At 41.9% G+C, this 17,147-nt stretch overlaps 1 protein-coding gene across 1 annotated transcript in view; it reads left to right on the top strand.

Annotated features, from left to right (window-relative positions):
• Positions 1 to 17,147, top strand: part of LOC131793148 (polycystin-1-related protein) — a 31,975-nt gene that overhangs the window by 9,406 nt on the left and 5,422 nt on the right. The window contains 11 exon segments of the mRNA XM_059110548.2: positions 267 to 433; positions 1,232 to 5,193; positions 5,399 to 6,029; positions 7,521 to 7,733; positions 8,631 to 8,762; positions 9,805 to 9,972; positions 11,475 to 11,714; positions 12,106 to 12,726; positions 13,029 to 13,253; positions 14,269 to 15,351; positions 16,083 to 16,472. Of these exon segments, the coding sequence (XP_058966531.2) occupies positions 267 to 433; positions 1,232 to 5,193; positions 5,399 to 6,029; positions 7,521 to 7,733; positions 8,631 to 8,762; positions 9,805 to 9,972; positions 11,475 to 11,714; positions 12,106 to 12,726; positions 13,029 to 13,253; positions 14,269 to 15,351; positions 16,083 to 16,472 (7,832 nt within the window).

The following is a 17,147-nucleotide window of genomic DNA, read 5'->3' on the forward strand; positions in this document are numbered from 1 at the left end:
TTGCAGGCAACATGAAAGTAACCACTGCATGAAACAGTCATGTTACTAAATCAAAACTTGTACCATTGCAAAACACCCAAGTTTTGGTTTCCAAGCAATGGTGATAGTTGCACTTATATCAGATTATTTAGTGTTAAAGCTCGATAGAGATCACTGGGAGTAGCAACATTAACCTCTCCTAGCTATCTCTATGTCATAACGATTTAATGAAGCAGACCAAGCTGTCGGAGGAGACAAAATTTTAATAAACGTACTATTTTTTGTAGATGCTTTGTCTAGACTTGTGGGAGAGAATTTCCAAATCGAAGCCGGTAGTGCTCTGAGCCAGTCCTCAAATAAAACAATACTGATCCCTAGCTACAGGTTTGAAGAGGATGGCAAGTTGATGGGATGGAGAATTTGTTCGCAAACCAGCGGCTTCGTTTCCCTACAGGTAGAGGATACAGTAGCTATCTTTCTCCATATAAAAAAGATTCGTTTTTTTATGATTTGTTCGGCTTTGTGACGTTACTTGATGGATCATAACGGTTCAAGTTTCTGTAAAATGAAGTGGCTCGAATTATGTGTATTCTCCTCTTCATGGAATGCCACCTAATAGAACAAAAGCTTCTTACATTTTGTCAGATTTTCGTGACAATTCATCGGGGCTCATTTATGCTCCTGGAAGGTGTGAGGCACTTTGCGTGTCTTGTTTAAGAACACATCACAATGACCTGGCCGGTGCTCTCACCTGAGGTTTGAGTCTGATTGCTTGAGAAAAAAGAGGAAGTTTTCTGGACCAATCACAAAGCAAGGTTAAGCAAAACCAAAACAATCCCGCATTACTCTCGACACTAAATAAAAAATTAGTTTTGTAAGGTAAACTTCTGTTAAGTAATATAGCAAAGCTACGCATATTTTTATAGAGATAAAAAAAGGGCTGCACGTTTTAGGTGGATTGATGAAAATGCCATATAATGATTATTGACAAAAATATTTACGTCCGTATTTTTTCAGTTCTTTTTTATTGCTATTATGTCATTATGTGTTTTGTTTAGTTCGTGCTCAAAGAAAATGTGATAATACTTGACTAGCAGAGTGTTAATTTAGAGGGCCGTTCACGATCGTAGAATTGTGTACTTGATTATGGGGCTTCACTCTATTCTAACAGTGACATCGATTTGGTATTAAAGTTTCCGTGATACAAAGCATCAGCATGGCTGATATTCTTTTTCTTTCTCCTCTCTCTCAGGTTTTCCGACCAGTCTGCGGTAAAGGGACACACGATAGGTACTGTTACTCCAACGGTAACTGTGCTATTAACATAACACCTTGTGGTAATCTTCATGCCTCTACGTGCACCAGCAGCCAGGTATTTTCAACTGCAACAGGCACGTGCACTGATGACAACATTACCCCCCAATACATGCCGAGCGCAGCTCTGGGCGAGAAGTACGAGCTGGTTATCGAAAGCCACGTCTTCCTCTCCAAGCCTGGATGTCATATTTTCCAGTTCGATGACGTCAAGAACTGCACGGATGTTAAAGAGGGTGATATCCTGGGGTTTACTTATTATGGACGAGGATTTGCAGAGATAACATCCCGGAATTCTGGAAAAAGTCAGAAGATGAACGCTACGGCATTTAGTTTCGACGAGTTACAGCCTGGCCTTGGTTCGATCATCACTACAGCTTCAAGCTCTCCGAGCGAATCACAAATACAATATGCCATTGCAGCAATTCAGCAACTTCCTTCGCTGTTTTGGTTTACTCATAACTACTCCATCGGTCGTTATGAAGAGGAAGCTACAGTCCGTGGTCCACACAATACCTTAAAAGATACAACAACAATCGTTGCTACTGAAGGAGTGGCCAATGTAACTTGGACAACGCCCAAATTTGTAGCCACGAATGCCACATATACTATCACAATACATCCTCACAAAGGTTATAATGTCACTTATGTTGTGGACTTTGGCGCCGGGAAGAGCAACACCATGCAGAAAACTCGTCTTGATAACGATCTACCGTCCAGCTATGTATATAATTCGAGCGGTTCTTACAACATTTCTCTGTACGCTATCAATATGATATCGTTTCAGATAAAGGCCTGTTATGTGACTGTACAAGATATTGTCTTAGGTCTATCATTTTACGAACCTATCCGTCCTGTACCCTTGGGAAATGACACAAAAGTTACCTGGATGCTACGACAGGGAAACGGAGTCAACATTTCAATTGACTTCGGCGATGGAGATTTCTTCCATAACGGCTCCTTTGATATCACCTACCTCTTTGCCGCCATGAATAGTCACAAGTATGCTGCAATAGGAGAATATACCGTGGCAATCAACGTGTCGAACTGCGTTTCCAACGCGTCTATTGAAGAGATAGCTATTGTGGAATTGCCGCTGAATGGCGTGACATGTAACGTCATCCATGCAAACAGGGACATCGAAGTGAATGAAACCGTGACCGTTGAAATAACAGTTCAACAAGGAACCAATCCTGAGTTTTACATTGACTTTGGAGACGGTTCGGCTACCACAACCCGAGAACTAAGTGTTAAGCATTTGTATTCATACTACGCCTTTTTCAACGTTAGTATTTCAGCTTATAATAACGTGAGCAGAGAGAACGCATCCCAGGAGATTCAAGTTCACAAGCCAGTTAAGCCACTGATCGGGTTCAACGTCACGTGCCTTCACACTAATTTTACAGATAACACGCCCTGTATGCTGAACATCACAGAAGGAACAGACTTCAAGTGCACTTGGAATTGGGCGGACGGTAAATCCAGTGAAACTCACTTCGTAGATCTTGGAAATTTCACATATCACAATTATAGTGCTGTGGGGCATTATAACGTTGCTTTGAATTGCACCAACCGCTTGTACAACACAACTGCAGAAGCCACAGCCATCGTCGAGATTCCGATTCTCGGCTTTAATGTTGATGACTCTGTTGCCAAACCGTTTCAAGCGGATTTCACGGTGACCTGGAGTACTGTTTCAGGTACCGACGCCATATTTAATGTAACATTTACGCACGTGATCGATGGGGTTTCCTTTAATGTGACAGACGTCACTACGTCAAAGGGCACGACATCCGGATCAGCTGTCATAACTTCAGACATGATGCCCTTACTCGGTATTTACGAACTCATGGTGACAGCCATCAATTATGTCACTCCACGTCAAACCATTTATCAAAGCGTCATGATCGATATTCCAATATCTACTCCAGTTCTCACGCGTGCCAGTAAGTTTGTGGAGGTGCACATAGCGACAAACTTCTCGCTTAGTTTAAAAACTGGATCTAACGTAAGCCTGTGCTGGAATTTCACTGATGGCTCACCGGTTATACAACAAAACTACCTTGGACCCTTTCCTGTCGACGGCATAACTATTGAGCATACGTTTCACGATGAGGGCGAATACATAATTCAACTTTTTGGTAACAACAGCGTCAGTAACTTTACTAGTGTTATCCCTGTTTTCATACAAAACCCCCCTAATTTAACACTCACGACGAACAGCCCACAGGCGATTCCACCGGGGACGATCACTTTTACGATTTCGGTTGTGCCGGGAGAAGAGCCCCCAACTGATGCAAACTACACGGTGTATTATGGCGATGGAACCATGTCCGCGGATCAGCCTTTTTCCGCTCCTCTCGTACTACAGCACAGCTATCAAAACCACGGCGCCTACGTCATGAATATTACCATTGTCAATCAAGTGCAGTTCGCCTTCTTGGAGACTGAAGTCGAAGTTCAAACACCAATAGCAGGTTTAAAAACCTTTCTCGCTCATACAGGACCCAAGGAGGAAGAAGGCAACCCAGGGAAAGGTCCGGGGAATACATACTTTCCAAATGATTTTCCAGTCATGTTTATCACCTTTATTAGAAATGGGACAAATGTGTCTTACTTCTGGGACTTCGATGATGGAGAAAGTGTAACTACGATGAACATTTCCTTGAATCATACTTTTAAACACCCTGGAACGTACGAAGTCAAGCTTATTGCCGAAAATGCTATTAGTCGTAACATCACAATTAGAGTCGTCAACATGCAGCGTATGATCAGAATTAACAAATTCCAAACGGATGGATCTCAAACTCTAGGCAAACCTATTTTATTTGAAGTTCTTCTCGACGAAGCTGGAACTGACTCGTGCTTTTTTGTTAACATTAGCGGCTACAAACTCATGAACTTCAAAAACTCCAAATCGTGTCCTTCAGCTTGTGACGGAGCAAGTTCAGAGGTCAAAGTCTTGAGTAATAATCCTACACAATTCTCCTGGACGCACCGGTGCTCTAAGGTTGGACCATTCAACGTGACTGTCACTGCGTGCAATCTGGTTAACACCATTGTCAAAAGAGGTGAAGGGGTGTGTACACAAAAGAAATGCAACTTCCCCAATGTGACCATGAAATCTAATTTGGTCGGACTTAGCCCTGAAAACGCGGTAGGGTACCCTAAAAAGAAGGGGTTCAAGATCAGCAACGTCATAGCTCTAGACTGCGAAGCAACTGAAAAGACTGAGTTTCAATGGCAAGTTAATAAAATGGAAACTGTCTCCAAGGAGAGGAGTGTTTCTCTAGCAACGTCTATCTCATTGACTGCTCCAAGCCTGGATGTTCCCGCCAGAGGGATTTCAGAGTACGGGATATTCCGTCTTATTTTTAGCGTGGCTATGGTCAACGTAACAGGAGTCGTCAGCTATTCCTATGGTTACATCAAAATTGAAGCATCTGACATAGAAGCAGTAATAGATCAGGGGACATCCAGAGCAGTAGGGCAGGGAAAAGATACAATAGTCAGTAGCCTCGAGAGCACTGATCCAGACGAAGTTAATAGCAATCCAAGTGACTTTCAATTCTGTTGGTTCTGCGCTAAGAAGGGAAGCTACAACCCTGACCTGTTGGAAAACTGCACCCAGCTCGACGCCTACCCCATAATACCAATTCCAATAACGGATTCGGGTAATGACACCAATAACACCTCGACCGAGCTTGATGAGGACGGCTGCTTTGGGTATCCTCTTGGAAGACTAAATACATCCGAGCCAAAGATCACATTTAACACGCTCAGGATGACAGCCCACTCAGATTATGACGTGTGTGTTCAGGTCAGCAAGGATACGCGGAAAAGTACTGCTTGCATTACTTTGCAAATAACAGCTGGAGACCCTCCTGAAGTGGCGATTACGTAAGTGAATCACAAACAAACGTTTTGGATCAGTGTCAGTATCCCTTAACCCAACAAAAGTCAACTGATAACAAGTTAGGGACAATGTTGGGTTAGGGGAGGGGTTGTTCAGAAATGTCTTAATTTCTATTCAATAATGTCTTGTTGTATGTAATCTGCTGAATTCGCAAACGCCTTACAGATTGTTTTGTCTAATCTTTTTTAGCTGTTCCAATCTAGTTCCAAACTGTGGAAGGAAGGTAAACCCCTCGGTAAACCTGAATTTGATTGGAAACGCTGTTTGTGATTTATGCGGTGATCCGAATGCTGTCGCATACCTGTGGATAATATCTGTAAAAAATGGTGATAAGTATGATGATGTTTCAAATCCAGCCGACATGGTGGCCACTCCTCTCGACGGAAAAACACTTGCCGTGAAACCCGAGACGCTTACAGGGGGAAAAACTTACAAATTCCGCTTGGAAAGCTGGGTTAAATCAACTAAAAAACAAGTGTTTGGATTTGCAGAATATGAAAAGGAGGTGAACAAGCCGCCCGAGGGAGGATCTTGTGATGTCAGTCCAAAGCAGGGTTTCGCCCTGCAGCCTGACTTCAAAATCACTTGTTCCGGATGGGTTGACGATACTAAACTGATCTACAGTGTAACAGCCAGTGTCGAGACTGGTCAAGCAGAACTTCCCATTTCGCCCGCCGAGCCACTTTCTCTCGATCAGTCTTATTCTCTGTCATCTAAAACTTTACCAGTTGGCTTAGCTCAGAATGAATACTGGATTAACGTCTTTATAACAATCAAAGATGAAGACGATGCTGACACAAAATTCCCCGTAAAAGTGCAGGTAAGACCCCCCCTCCCTTCCCCTCCCCTCCACTCCTGGGCTATTCCAGGTTGTGGGTTTTGTCTTCCTATGAAGGAATCCTCCGCTTGACGAGAGGATTCCAGGGGGTAGCCACTATTTTTCAAAAGGGGGGAGGGCACACTGGAGCAAACCTTAGATGCTGATCGTCGGAGAAGAAAGACTTCAACCTAAATCTGATAAAGAATATTCCTTACCTCTCATTTCTGAGCTGAAAACTTTCGTTTGTTTCGATATTTTCAAGCTAAAATGGCCAACTATATCTATAACATAGCGCGTAAATTTGTCTAATCAAATTCAATTGCGTGAGTGTGCTTCATATTCCTATTGTGCACGCTCATGACGCCAGCAAACAAATCTAGCACTCAAGAAGCTAGAGTTGCTCTCGGCTACGTCTAGAGCAACTCTTACGCATCTTTTATGCTCTCCAAACTTCCTGCGTGCTTCGTATCTCGATGAACGCACGCTGACGTATGAACCAATTGTTAAATGGCTTATACAGCTGCCCCCCTTGTTTATCAGAGGGCTCGTAGTAACGCGGCATGGAGGCCCATATTGACTAAATATAAGAGCCACTGGCAAAATAAGTATGATAAAAAATATATTTTAAAAAAGGGGGCTTTCCAAACATGACCTTTGCGGCCAAGATATCGTCATGGATTTTTCGCCACCTGAGTAGTAAAAAATTGTTTGTTTAAAAAAGGCTTACAAAAGGCTGGTCACGGGCGCCCCTAGACCCCCTCCCCCTTAGCTACGCTCTTGTGCCACTTAAAATGAGCCCACCCCTCAGGGATTTGTTGCGCCGAACCAGTTAAGTGCATACTAAGGGTGATTAGAATCCTTTCATGAGGTTTTAGACTCGTTCGGATCTAAAAGAACCTTCTATGCCGCAATGAAAACTTTAGAAACTGTTTAGTACGAGTGTTACATGTCAAGACACAGTTTGTGTTATTTTTTAAGCTCGGAATTTCTATCACCAACAAAAGAAAAAACAGAAAGCGAGCATATCTGACCACGATTTGGAAGTAAATTAAGTGAGCGCCCCACTTATTCAGTGCCTCATCCTTCAAGATAGGTACCTCACCCCTCCCTCCCTCCCCCCCCCTCATTCCAGGAGCCTAGATAAGAAAGGGATGCCAATAGCTGTAGAAATTGTTTGTAGGTAGTTCATTGTTAAACAATTAATTTTTTTAAAGGGTAGGGTTTTCTGTGAAAGTCGGTACCTCAGCTGTAGCTTGATGCACAGCTGTAATTGGTAGAAAGCCCTGATCGCAAAGGAAAGAATTATTTTTTACTGGCAAACAAGTCCATCCTTATTGCTGCGACTAAACAAATATCATCATAACAACGGTACAATCTGTATTCATTTAGAGTTAGACACTAGTTTTAAAATCATAAATGAGCTTGGTAAGCCGTAATTCTGTTAAAAGTAGCAAAGTTTACCTAACGGCTGTGTTTTGGTTTCCTTTCAAGGTCAAAATGCCCGCAGGAAACGCAGAAGAAATTTCTGCCAAGTTGGATGAAGCAACAGCTAATATCGATGTACTTATAAGCTCTGGTGATCCCGATGCGGCGTTGAATGCGATCGGTGGAGTTGCTTCTGCTATGTCCGCCCAATCAGCCCAACAAGATTCTGAGCAGAATGAAGAGACAACTAGTGAGGAAGAGCAGAAGAAACAGAAGGAGGTAAGGTTTGCTTTGTGTGATGCAGATGTATCCCGTATCTTTACCAAACCAATTTAATTTGCCTTCACATCCTGCAATGTCTCATAAGCAGTCTTACGGACAAGACAAAACATAGCATCAGTGTAGTTACGAGCTATTTTTCCCAAAAATCCTTTTGGCGATAGTGTTTAAGTACAGAATACTAAGTTTAGGAAATACGGTAGCTGAATGCGCCGCACTTTGGGAAAGAGTACAGCACATGCAGCCGTGATTGGCTCATTGAGTTGTTAGCTTGGCCAGACACCCCACTCTCGCTGTGTCTCTCTCCAATCAGCAATATAAATGAGCTAAAGTAAATTTCCACGGGAATCAAAAGACCAACAGACCAACATACCCCGCCCGCTAAAGGGATAGGCGTCGCGTCGTGAAATAGAAACCGAGTTGTGATGTGGATGAAGAATTACCAGGTTCAAGTTCAGATTTTCACAATGGTACTCTCTTGCAATTAATAATTGATAACTGCTCGGCTTCTTGTAAATTCTTGGATTAATATTAAATCGACGCTTCATATTCCCATTGTGCAGGCTGAATGACGGGGTGTTTGCAATGAACCAGAAGAGAGAAAAATTATTTTTATACAACGATTAAAATACAACATTGACTGAAATGTTAGAAAACAGATGCTTTATGTGATGGTTTCGCGTTCATTGAGATATGAAGCTCTTTTATTGAAAGTTAAGAGAAAACTATTGCGCATCTCTTGCCAAACTCTCTGCGGACTCTATATCTCAATTAACGAATGCCGACGCATGGATTAAATATTTTTAAAACATTTCCTGTATTTTAATGTTTTGCTTTCAGCGAAACGTGACACCCTTCCAAACTTTGTATTTCATTACTATTTATTGTCTTATGCAGAGGAAAGAAATGCTCGTTGGAATACTCACAAAGATACCTCCTCCCTCAAACCCTGAAGATGCCTTAAAGATAACAGGAGCTTTGGAAGCTATCAACACTGGACCTAAGACGACACTCTCATCTGATGCGAAGGTAGTGAGGAATGGCAACAAAAAACTTTCACACATAAAAAAAACCAGTGCGAAGTCTCAGTGTAACGGCTGATAGCACGCGTTTACATACAATCTTACAGCCCCGGGATTCCTTAGTTAAGTTCCTAGAGGTTGTTGGAGCACTTGCAAATGTAACATGAATGCGACCCCGGCTAATCGGGTCACCCCACCTGGAGACATTTACGTTTGGCAAAATGTGACCCCGACTGACAGGGTAACCCAACCCCGCTGACCGGGATACCCGCCTAGGTGGGTTATTCCACCTATCATGTAAACGTGATCAAGGTAAAATAAGAGATACTAAGTACAGTCGGGCTACCCCACCTAAGCGGGTTGCTTCGCCTACCCGGGGTTCCTTACCTCCATGTAAACAGGCTTTTACTTCTACGTGAGACGAGAGACGCGATAATTTGATCGTAAGCTTACTGGTTCAGGATGAGCGTCAGGGTTGATATCTCTTTCGGCACATTGTGGTAGATCTGACTCTCACAGTTCCTTTTTCCAGCCAAGAGCATAAAAGGGTACACAGCAGTCAAACATGTGCGCATGTTCGACGTTGTAGTGGCTAAGACGCTTTTTTGCAGACAGTCCTATAATGACTTTGTTTGACAGGAGTTACAAACAACCAGTTAGTCACAGTCCTCTAAAATCGTATTACGTTTTCGTGAAAGCTCAAAACAAACTATTGAATCAACAGGATATCAGTGATTTGATAAGCTTTGTATTCGAAAAAATCTTGAGTTTTCCTTTTCCTTTCTTTCGCTTCCTTTCGCAAATTTCTATGAACGTTTTGATTTTTTTTGCGCATAGTTTGCGTGACAGCGTGACAGCGTGACAGCGTTCTCTTCCTTTTCTCGTCTTTGGGCGGAAAAATTGACGCGCGGCTGTCCACTGTCCGAAATATGAACCGAGTTGTTTGAGATTGAAAGCTTCCAGGGTAAATGTTTCACTTTTCTATCAGAAATCAATCATTTTGTCGTAGGTATTGTAAATACTTACAGCAATTTGATGTTGACTTGCAGGGTAAAATGGCTGAAACCATGTCAAAATGTGCCGGTGTCCTCCACTCTCCAATGAGTTCCAAGAAACGGGAAAACTTAGCGAAGTCTCTTGTGACCAGCATCAGTGCTGTATTAATTCCTGGTGGTGATGAGGGACAAAAATCTTCCGAGGATTCTACCGAAGATAAGGTAAATGCTGTTTCTAAAGACACACACTGCTCATTCCATAATTGCCCTACCAACTTTAAAGGTGAAGAAAGAAATTAAATAGACGTTATCTACGCTAGGTTTCTCACTAATCAGAATGCGCAGAGCATCCTGTTGATTTTTATCCGACTTTATAATATGAGGTAGATCCAAGCGTTCAAATTAGTTCTTACTTGGTCAGGATTTTGCCAAACGGACCGTTTCCACGGATACAGTCATTAGCCGCGTATTTTTGTTTGAGTAAGCCTGCAAATTCAAGATAAGACGTTTGGTACAAGTGCCATATAATAATTTTACCCTACTATGGTATACTGGCTCGTCCGCACTATCACGACCTCGGGCCAATATTCCCCAGTGTAGCCCTCACACTCGGCTAATAAGACGTTAGTATGTGTGTGGTCTATTTTTAGGTGTGTAAAACTGCGAATGCTTTGTAGAGGGATTGTAGTTTGCTCATGGCTTTGCTTTCAACTCCTGCCATGTTCGTAGTCCGTTTTTTTATACAATAAAATTGAAAACGAGGCTGGATGATCCTCTTTAGTTGGTTGTTAGTCGTAAAAGGTAGACACGTAGTCGTAAACAATAGAGAAAGATGTTCTTCGTCTTGCCACGAGCGTGGGACGAAGAAAAACTTCTCGGTCCCCTCGAGAAATTGAACTTCAGACCTTCGGATTCCAATGAGCCACAGAGACTCTACGTTGAGCAAGGACATTACGAAGTTCATATATGACACGCGTCCTGAACACTGCAAGCATCAGCAGTGTCAGTAGCATCATGATTGTAAAGAAGAATAACAAAGAAGTTACCACGCTCGTGGCAAGACATCTTTCTCTATGTCTTCACCGAGCTTTAAATTTACCATCTTTCTTATTCGGTCGTAAACAAGTTTGCAAAGTTGCTGTTTCGAGCATTAGCCCTTGGTCGACGACAAGTTGCTAGGTTATCAAATTTTATCAGTCTTGAGACTGTTAAAATTGATCGAAAACGCCTCTTGAATTTGACTTGTTTACTATATCAAAGAGAACCAAGGATGTTGCTCAAAATTTCTCCAAATTAGCTCGAAAAGGGTCTGAAAGGACGATATTTGGTAACGAAGTGAACACATTTCGAGGAAGATTTGTTTATGATTTGGAGTCACTTGTAGCAGCTGTGTAACCATTATAGAACAAGGCTGCAGACGATAACCAGAGTTATCAAGACCAGGTTTCAAACCCACACTCTACTTGCTTTGAAAATATTGTCTGTAAATCCCTCCCACATAAATCAAAACTATCGTCCATAGGTATAATATAAGGACAGTGAGACATGGCTTCGTACTTTTAACCAATCAAAATTGAGATGGTGACCTAGATGTAACATAATTATAATAATTGCTGGAAAATATGCAAGCTAAATATCATTGACGATAACGACATAATGATAGAGTGCTGACTCTTAAAACGGGCGCACATGAAGCATTCTAAAAATGGATTTCTTTACCACAGGGTGATGACGAGGACGAGAAGGCCAAGCAGAAGACACTTGAAGTTACTAACGTGATTTTATCTACTGCTGGTAACTCTTTGGTTACTGGCGAAGAGTTTAAAGTGGAGAGTGCAGATCTTAGTCTTAAGGCAAAGAAAGAGAGCATGAGCAACGTGAAGGGGGTTGAAGCTGGCGGAAGTAAAATCAAGAATCTCGGCGCGGCTGTCGATAAGAACTCGTCTGAACCAGTTCAGATGCAAGTATGTGCTAAAGTTGTATTCAAAAGATTTTGAGGATGATATTAAATGAAACCAACCTCAAAACTGAATAATACAGGGAAAGAGGGACTCATCCCAGGAAACCATGAAAGGTTTACTAATTATGACGACTCTTGATTTTAAGTAACCAAACTTTTCAAAAATTTGCTTAAAATCCGTTAAAAACTTTGCTATGGTATCTGCCATTTTGGAAAATCTTAGTAGCCATGCCGCACACAACCAAATCGCGGAAATCACAACCCGCAGTTCGCAAAAAGCTCTTGGTCTCAATGTTTTTCGATTCTACAACGCAACGACATCAGCTAAGATATTTGCAATGAAAATTTCGTACGAGAATGATAATGATAATCAAAATTTTCTCGATCTTTTACAGATGTCCTCTTTCAGTGGCAGTCCCTATGGTAAATCCGCTGGAAAGGTTGACAGCGGGGTCACTCAATTAGAACTCAAAGATGAAAGTGGAAATCCTAAGAACATCTCTAACCTCACCTTATACATGGATATTTTTGTTCCGGCGAAAAATGGCTTGGCAAAGCCTGAAACATACACCATCAAAATGAGTGATATGCTTGTGATGGAGTTAAACGTGACGAACAATAAAAGTGCAATATATGTGTGGGCCGTCCCAGAGCATAATGGCACACAAACTGTGATATTCTGCAAGAGAGGATCCAAACCATCAACAACTGACTACGACTTTCGTCAAACTATACCGAACAATTCGTTTAGGAACGAGTCTGAGGAGACTGCGTCGGGCGAAAATTCAACTGATGCGCAGCCTGATCCGCAACTTTATCAAATGTTCTTGGACAACGATGCTTTGAACCAAACGGCCAGCGGTATCTGGTTCTGCGGCTTTTACTACAATGGATCTGTTCAACAAAATGGCGATGAAAAGCCCCCTGCGGAAAACAAGCTGAACATCACAATATTTGAAAGTACTTGCAAATACTACAACACTATCAATAAGACATGGGATTACGATGGTTGCAAGGTAATGATTATTATGTTTCCGTTTAAAAAATTAGTGAAGACATGCTCTTGTCTCAAAGAAGCTCCCCACTCTGATATGCCATTCCCCCCACCCCCTCCCCCGTCTGGGAGTTGACGAAGTATGCGAAATATATGATATAGTATGCGGCATGTAGATTATACGTGAGGAATAGATTCTCAAATGTTAACCTCAATTAAAGAAATTGCAGACAATAGAGTTTATCGACCCCACACTGTAGCTTGAAATTCGACTTGAATAAAAATTGGTTTGATTTGTCGTAATGCGATTTCTTCCACGTCAAGGCTGGTCCGCTAACGACTCCAACGGAACGACACTGTCGGTGCAACCATCTGACATCTTTCGCAAGTGACTTTTTCGTGCCACCCAACAAAATCGACTGGGATAAAGTCTCTTTGGCAGAGCTGCTCAATAACCCTTTGGTATTCTCAGTGGTGTGTGGTATATTCGGTCTGTATTTCCTTCTAGTTTTATGGGCGAGACGAGCGGACAGAAAAGACTTGGAAAAGGTACCTCGCTGTTTATTAACTCTTGAGGATGTAACTAATAATAACTTTGCGCTTTTTAACGTTTTACTGGTTCATTCTACTAAATGTTGTTCAATTTTAAAAAGAAATTTAGAACGTAGAGCGCTGTACTGTATAGTGAGGTTATTCTGATCTTTACCCTTTAAACCCCAACATCAGTATGCATAATCTCCATACTGTTCTCCATACATTTCCTGAGGTGCTGGTAAGGAGAATTTGTTTAAGAATCAAGAGTTTCTTTAGTTGGTGATTATTTCCTTTATTCTCGTGATCTTAACGAGTGATTCAGTGGTGATATTGTGAGGAGAAATTAGATGCTTGTTTACTCTTAGGGTTCGAATGGTGAAAATGCAAATATTGCCGCAGTTGAGAAGGCAGAGACCGCTTTTTTTCTCATTTTACCACAAACACATTCGTTTCCGGATCCTCACAGATTTCTTTCGTTTCATCTTTCGCCATACATAATAACTTCTTACTAACCAAGCTTGGGGGCCGTACTGTGGAATATTGGCCCGAGGTCGTTGCAGCACGGACCGAGCTCAGCGAGGTCCCCACAAGAATGACCGAGGGCCAGTATTTCCCAGCATGGCTCGAGCAAGCAAGGTAAGTAAGTAATTTATCATATGGCACTTCGACCAATCAGTTTAAGAACCAATCAGAAAGCTCGGATTCACCTCAGGACCACCTTGCCAATCATATGATAAGTGTATTTTTTACAATTACCGTCTTTAATCTTTTTGTAGAGGAAATAAGTAAATCCGTAGATTTATGAAAAAAGTAAGAAAGTTCAGCTCACTGAGTATATAATGATAACTGTACACAAGCACAAAGTAGAGTATTCTTAACTCGTTTATGCTCCCTTATTAAACATGGTCAATGACGAATAGAAGCCAGGCGGCGAAAGGAAGAGAAAAACGATTTTTTCATGAGCTTCTTAGCCATTTTCCTTACTTCACTGCTAATGATTGTCTTGTTTTGTTTTCGTTAATTTTCGCAGGTTGGAGTCGCTCCTCTACCAGACAACGACCCGCGTGACACGTACATGTACGAGGTCGTAGTTTACACGGGATACTCGAGTCATGCAGGAACATCATCCGAGGTTCGTATGGTGCTAACTGGTGGTCTAGACGAAACCTCTCCTCGTCGCTTAAAAGACACGGAACCCGGCCGGAGAAAGTTTTGTCGCGGAAATGTGGATTACTTTTTATTGAGCGTGCCTCGGTGCTTAGGAAAGCTGAAGACTTTGAGAATTTGGCACGACAACACTGGCGATGATCCGTCTTGGTACCTTCTTAGGGTCATGGTACATGATGTACAAAGTGATATCAAGACCTGGTTTATTTGCGATCGCTGGCTAGCCGTGGAGGAAGATGATGGATGCGTTGAGCGCGTACTGACCCCAGCCAGTAAAGAGGAGCTCACCAGCTTCAATCTGCTATTCTCCACTGAAGCTCGGAAGAATTTGACAGACGGGCATCTGTGGTTCTCCGTCGTCACACGCCCGGCGAAAAGTAATTTCACACGAGTGCAGCGTCTCTCCTGTTGTTTATCAATCTTACTCTGCACGATGCTTGCTAACGCGATGTTTTATCAAGTGGGAACCGAGTCTTCAAGTGGGACGTCTGTTCACATCGGGCCTTTCAGTTTTTCTATAAAGCAACTTTCCATCGGTATTACCAGCAGCTTAGTCGTACTTCCAGTCAACGTGTTGATTGTGACATTTTTCCGCAAGGCGCGGCCAGCAGAAGCCAAGAAAGGCCTGGACAAAGACCAGGATCCTCACGGACAAAGCCCAAAATATGAACTATCCGGCGAGAAAGCAAACCAAACCAGCAAAGAGTCGGAAACCGCTGAAAAAGAGGACGACGAGAAGAAAAAGGAAAACAAAAAGAAGAAGAAAAAGACTCTTCCACATTTTTTTATCTATATCTCCTACGTCTTGGTTTTTGTCTCTTGTACAGTTTCAGCAACTTTTACTGTGTTTTACGGGCTGACGTTCGGAAAAGAAAAATCTGCAGGCTGGTTGTCATCGATGATGATTTCGTTTTGGCAAGACGTACTCATTTCACAGCCTCTTAAGGTGAGCTTCTATTCCTTCAGGACCTTCCGTTATTAGTTAGTTCTCAACGTCAGGTCTGGACCGTGACTTAAGCTATTTGTTTTGGTCGATATTTCCTTCAAAAATGTGGTGAAAGGCATATGCATTCAAAGTTTTTGCTATGCATTGCTAAGTGTAATCGGATTGAAACAGCATTTATCTACCTTCTATAGCACAGCCAAGACTGAAGTAACACTGAAAAGAAAAATTGAAGTTAAAGTACATGAACTATGAGCTAGTAGAAAATGGTGACACATAGAGCGCTTTTCGATTGAGCGTCGTAAACCCAAAACCAAAGTAATCAAAACAGCCAATTAAAAGAGAGGAAAATACCTTTAAGAGCCAATGAGGACTCAAAGTAAAAACATCCAAACTTCTTAAAGCGCGGGAAAATGCACGCCACCAAGTCGTGATTGGCTCAAGTTTGTATCTGATTGGTTGAGAAAAAGGCACGAGTTTTCTGGGCCAATCACAGAGCGAAGTAAAGCATAACCAAAGCAATCACGAATTACTTTCGACTCTCACTTGAAAATTGCTCAAACTTAATTAATAGCAAGTGGTTGAGAAAGTGGCGGTCATTTTTACTTATACAAAGTATTGAACGTGTGAAGCAACGGCAGAAAGAAAGCAATCGATTCAAATTAAAGGGACATTTTTCGGCAATAAAGTGAAAATCGTCCATCACCTATTCTGTTTTGTTCGTTTGCTTTTAGGTTTTCGCAGCTGCCATGTTCTTTGCAGTGGTGATCAAAGATCCCAACAAGGCAGAAGAAGAAAATGAACAGGAAGCCAACGAATTAAACCCAGACGAGGAAACAATTCATAGCAAAACACAAAACAGCGAAGAGGAGAAAACTCTGAGAAAAATTGGCTTTGTTGATAAACCACCTAACGAAGAAAAGCTTGAATATGCCCGTCGACTCAAGGTTAAGCAAAAAGCCATGAAGGTGATCATACGTGAAATTGTTCAATACTTCGTTTTCCTTAGCGTGTTACTGGTTGTGGCTTATGGCAGCCGGGACCCGATGGGCTTCCAAGTGACAAGTGCTATGAGAAACATATTTGAGGATGGGAAATACTCAGGGCTTGGTGCATTTGACGAGGTAAAAATAATTAGCCTTTTTTTTTTACTTACTTTTAGTCTCTTTAAGTTGCTGTACGTTAACAGCTTGATGGTCTGGTGTCATTGTTGTTTTGTTGCCTCGTGCAATTTTTACAATTATTTTTTTTATAGCGCTTTTCGACCAAGAGTCATAAAACCATAGCCAAAGTTATCACAAAAGCCAATCAGACGAAAGGACAGTTTCAAGAGCAGTCAATTAGAATTCAAAGTAAAAACAGGCGAACTGCCTAAAGCGCGGGAAAACGCGGGTGACCAAGTTGTGTTTGGTTTCAGTTTGAATCGTATTGGTTGAGAAAATAGCGCGAGCTTTCTGGACCAATCTAGTGTCCATAATTCAAAGTACCAATTTGGGGAAATGCCAGGCTGTTTTATTGTTAATAATATACATGGAAAAATTACTCAGTTCTGATTGGTTAAGATAAATGCAGTTTTCAGGTAATTCAGTGCAGAAGAGGGTTAATTCAGTGCAAAGAAAGAAACAAATCAGACATTCTGATTGGTCAATAATCATAGAAACTCACAGATAGCCAATCAAATGCGAGCCTTGGATGTCGCAACAAAATTTGAAAATTTGCGAGCGAAACAATGGCCGGCGTTTTAAGTAGGTTTTTTTTTCGCCGCCGCAGCTGAAAAACAGCTTAAACAACGAAAACAC

This window comes from Pocillopora verrucosa, chromosome 8 (assembly GCF_036669915.1).
Source record: "Pocillopora verrucosa isolate sample1 chromosome 8, ASM3666991v2, whole genome shotgun sequence".
Taxonomy (NCBI): domain Eukaryota; kingdom Metazoa; phylum Cnidaria; class Anthozoa; order Scleractinia; family Pocilloporidae; genus Pocillopora; species Pocillopora verrucosa.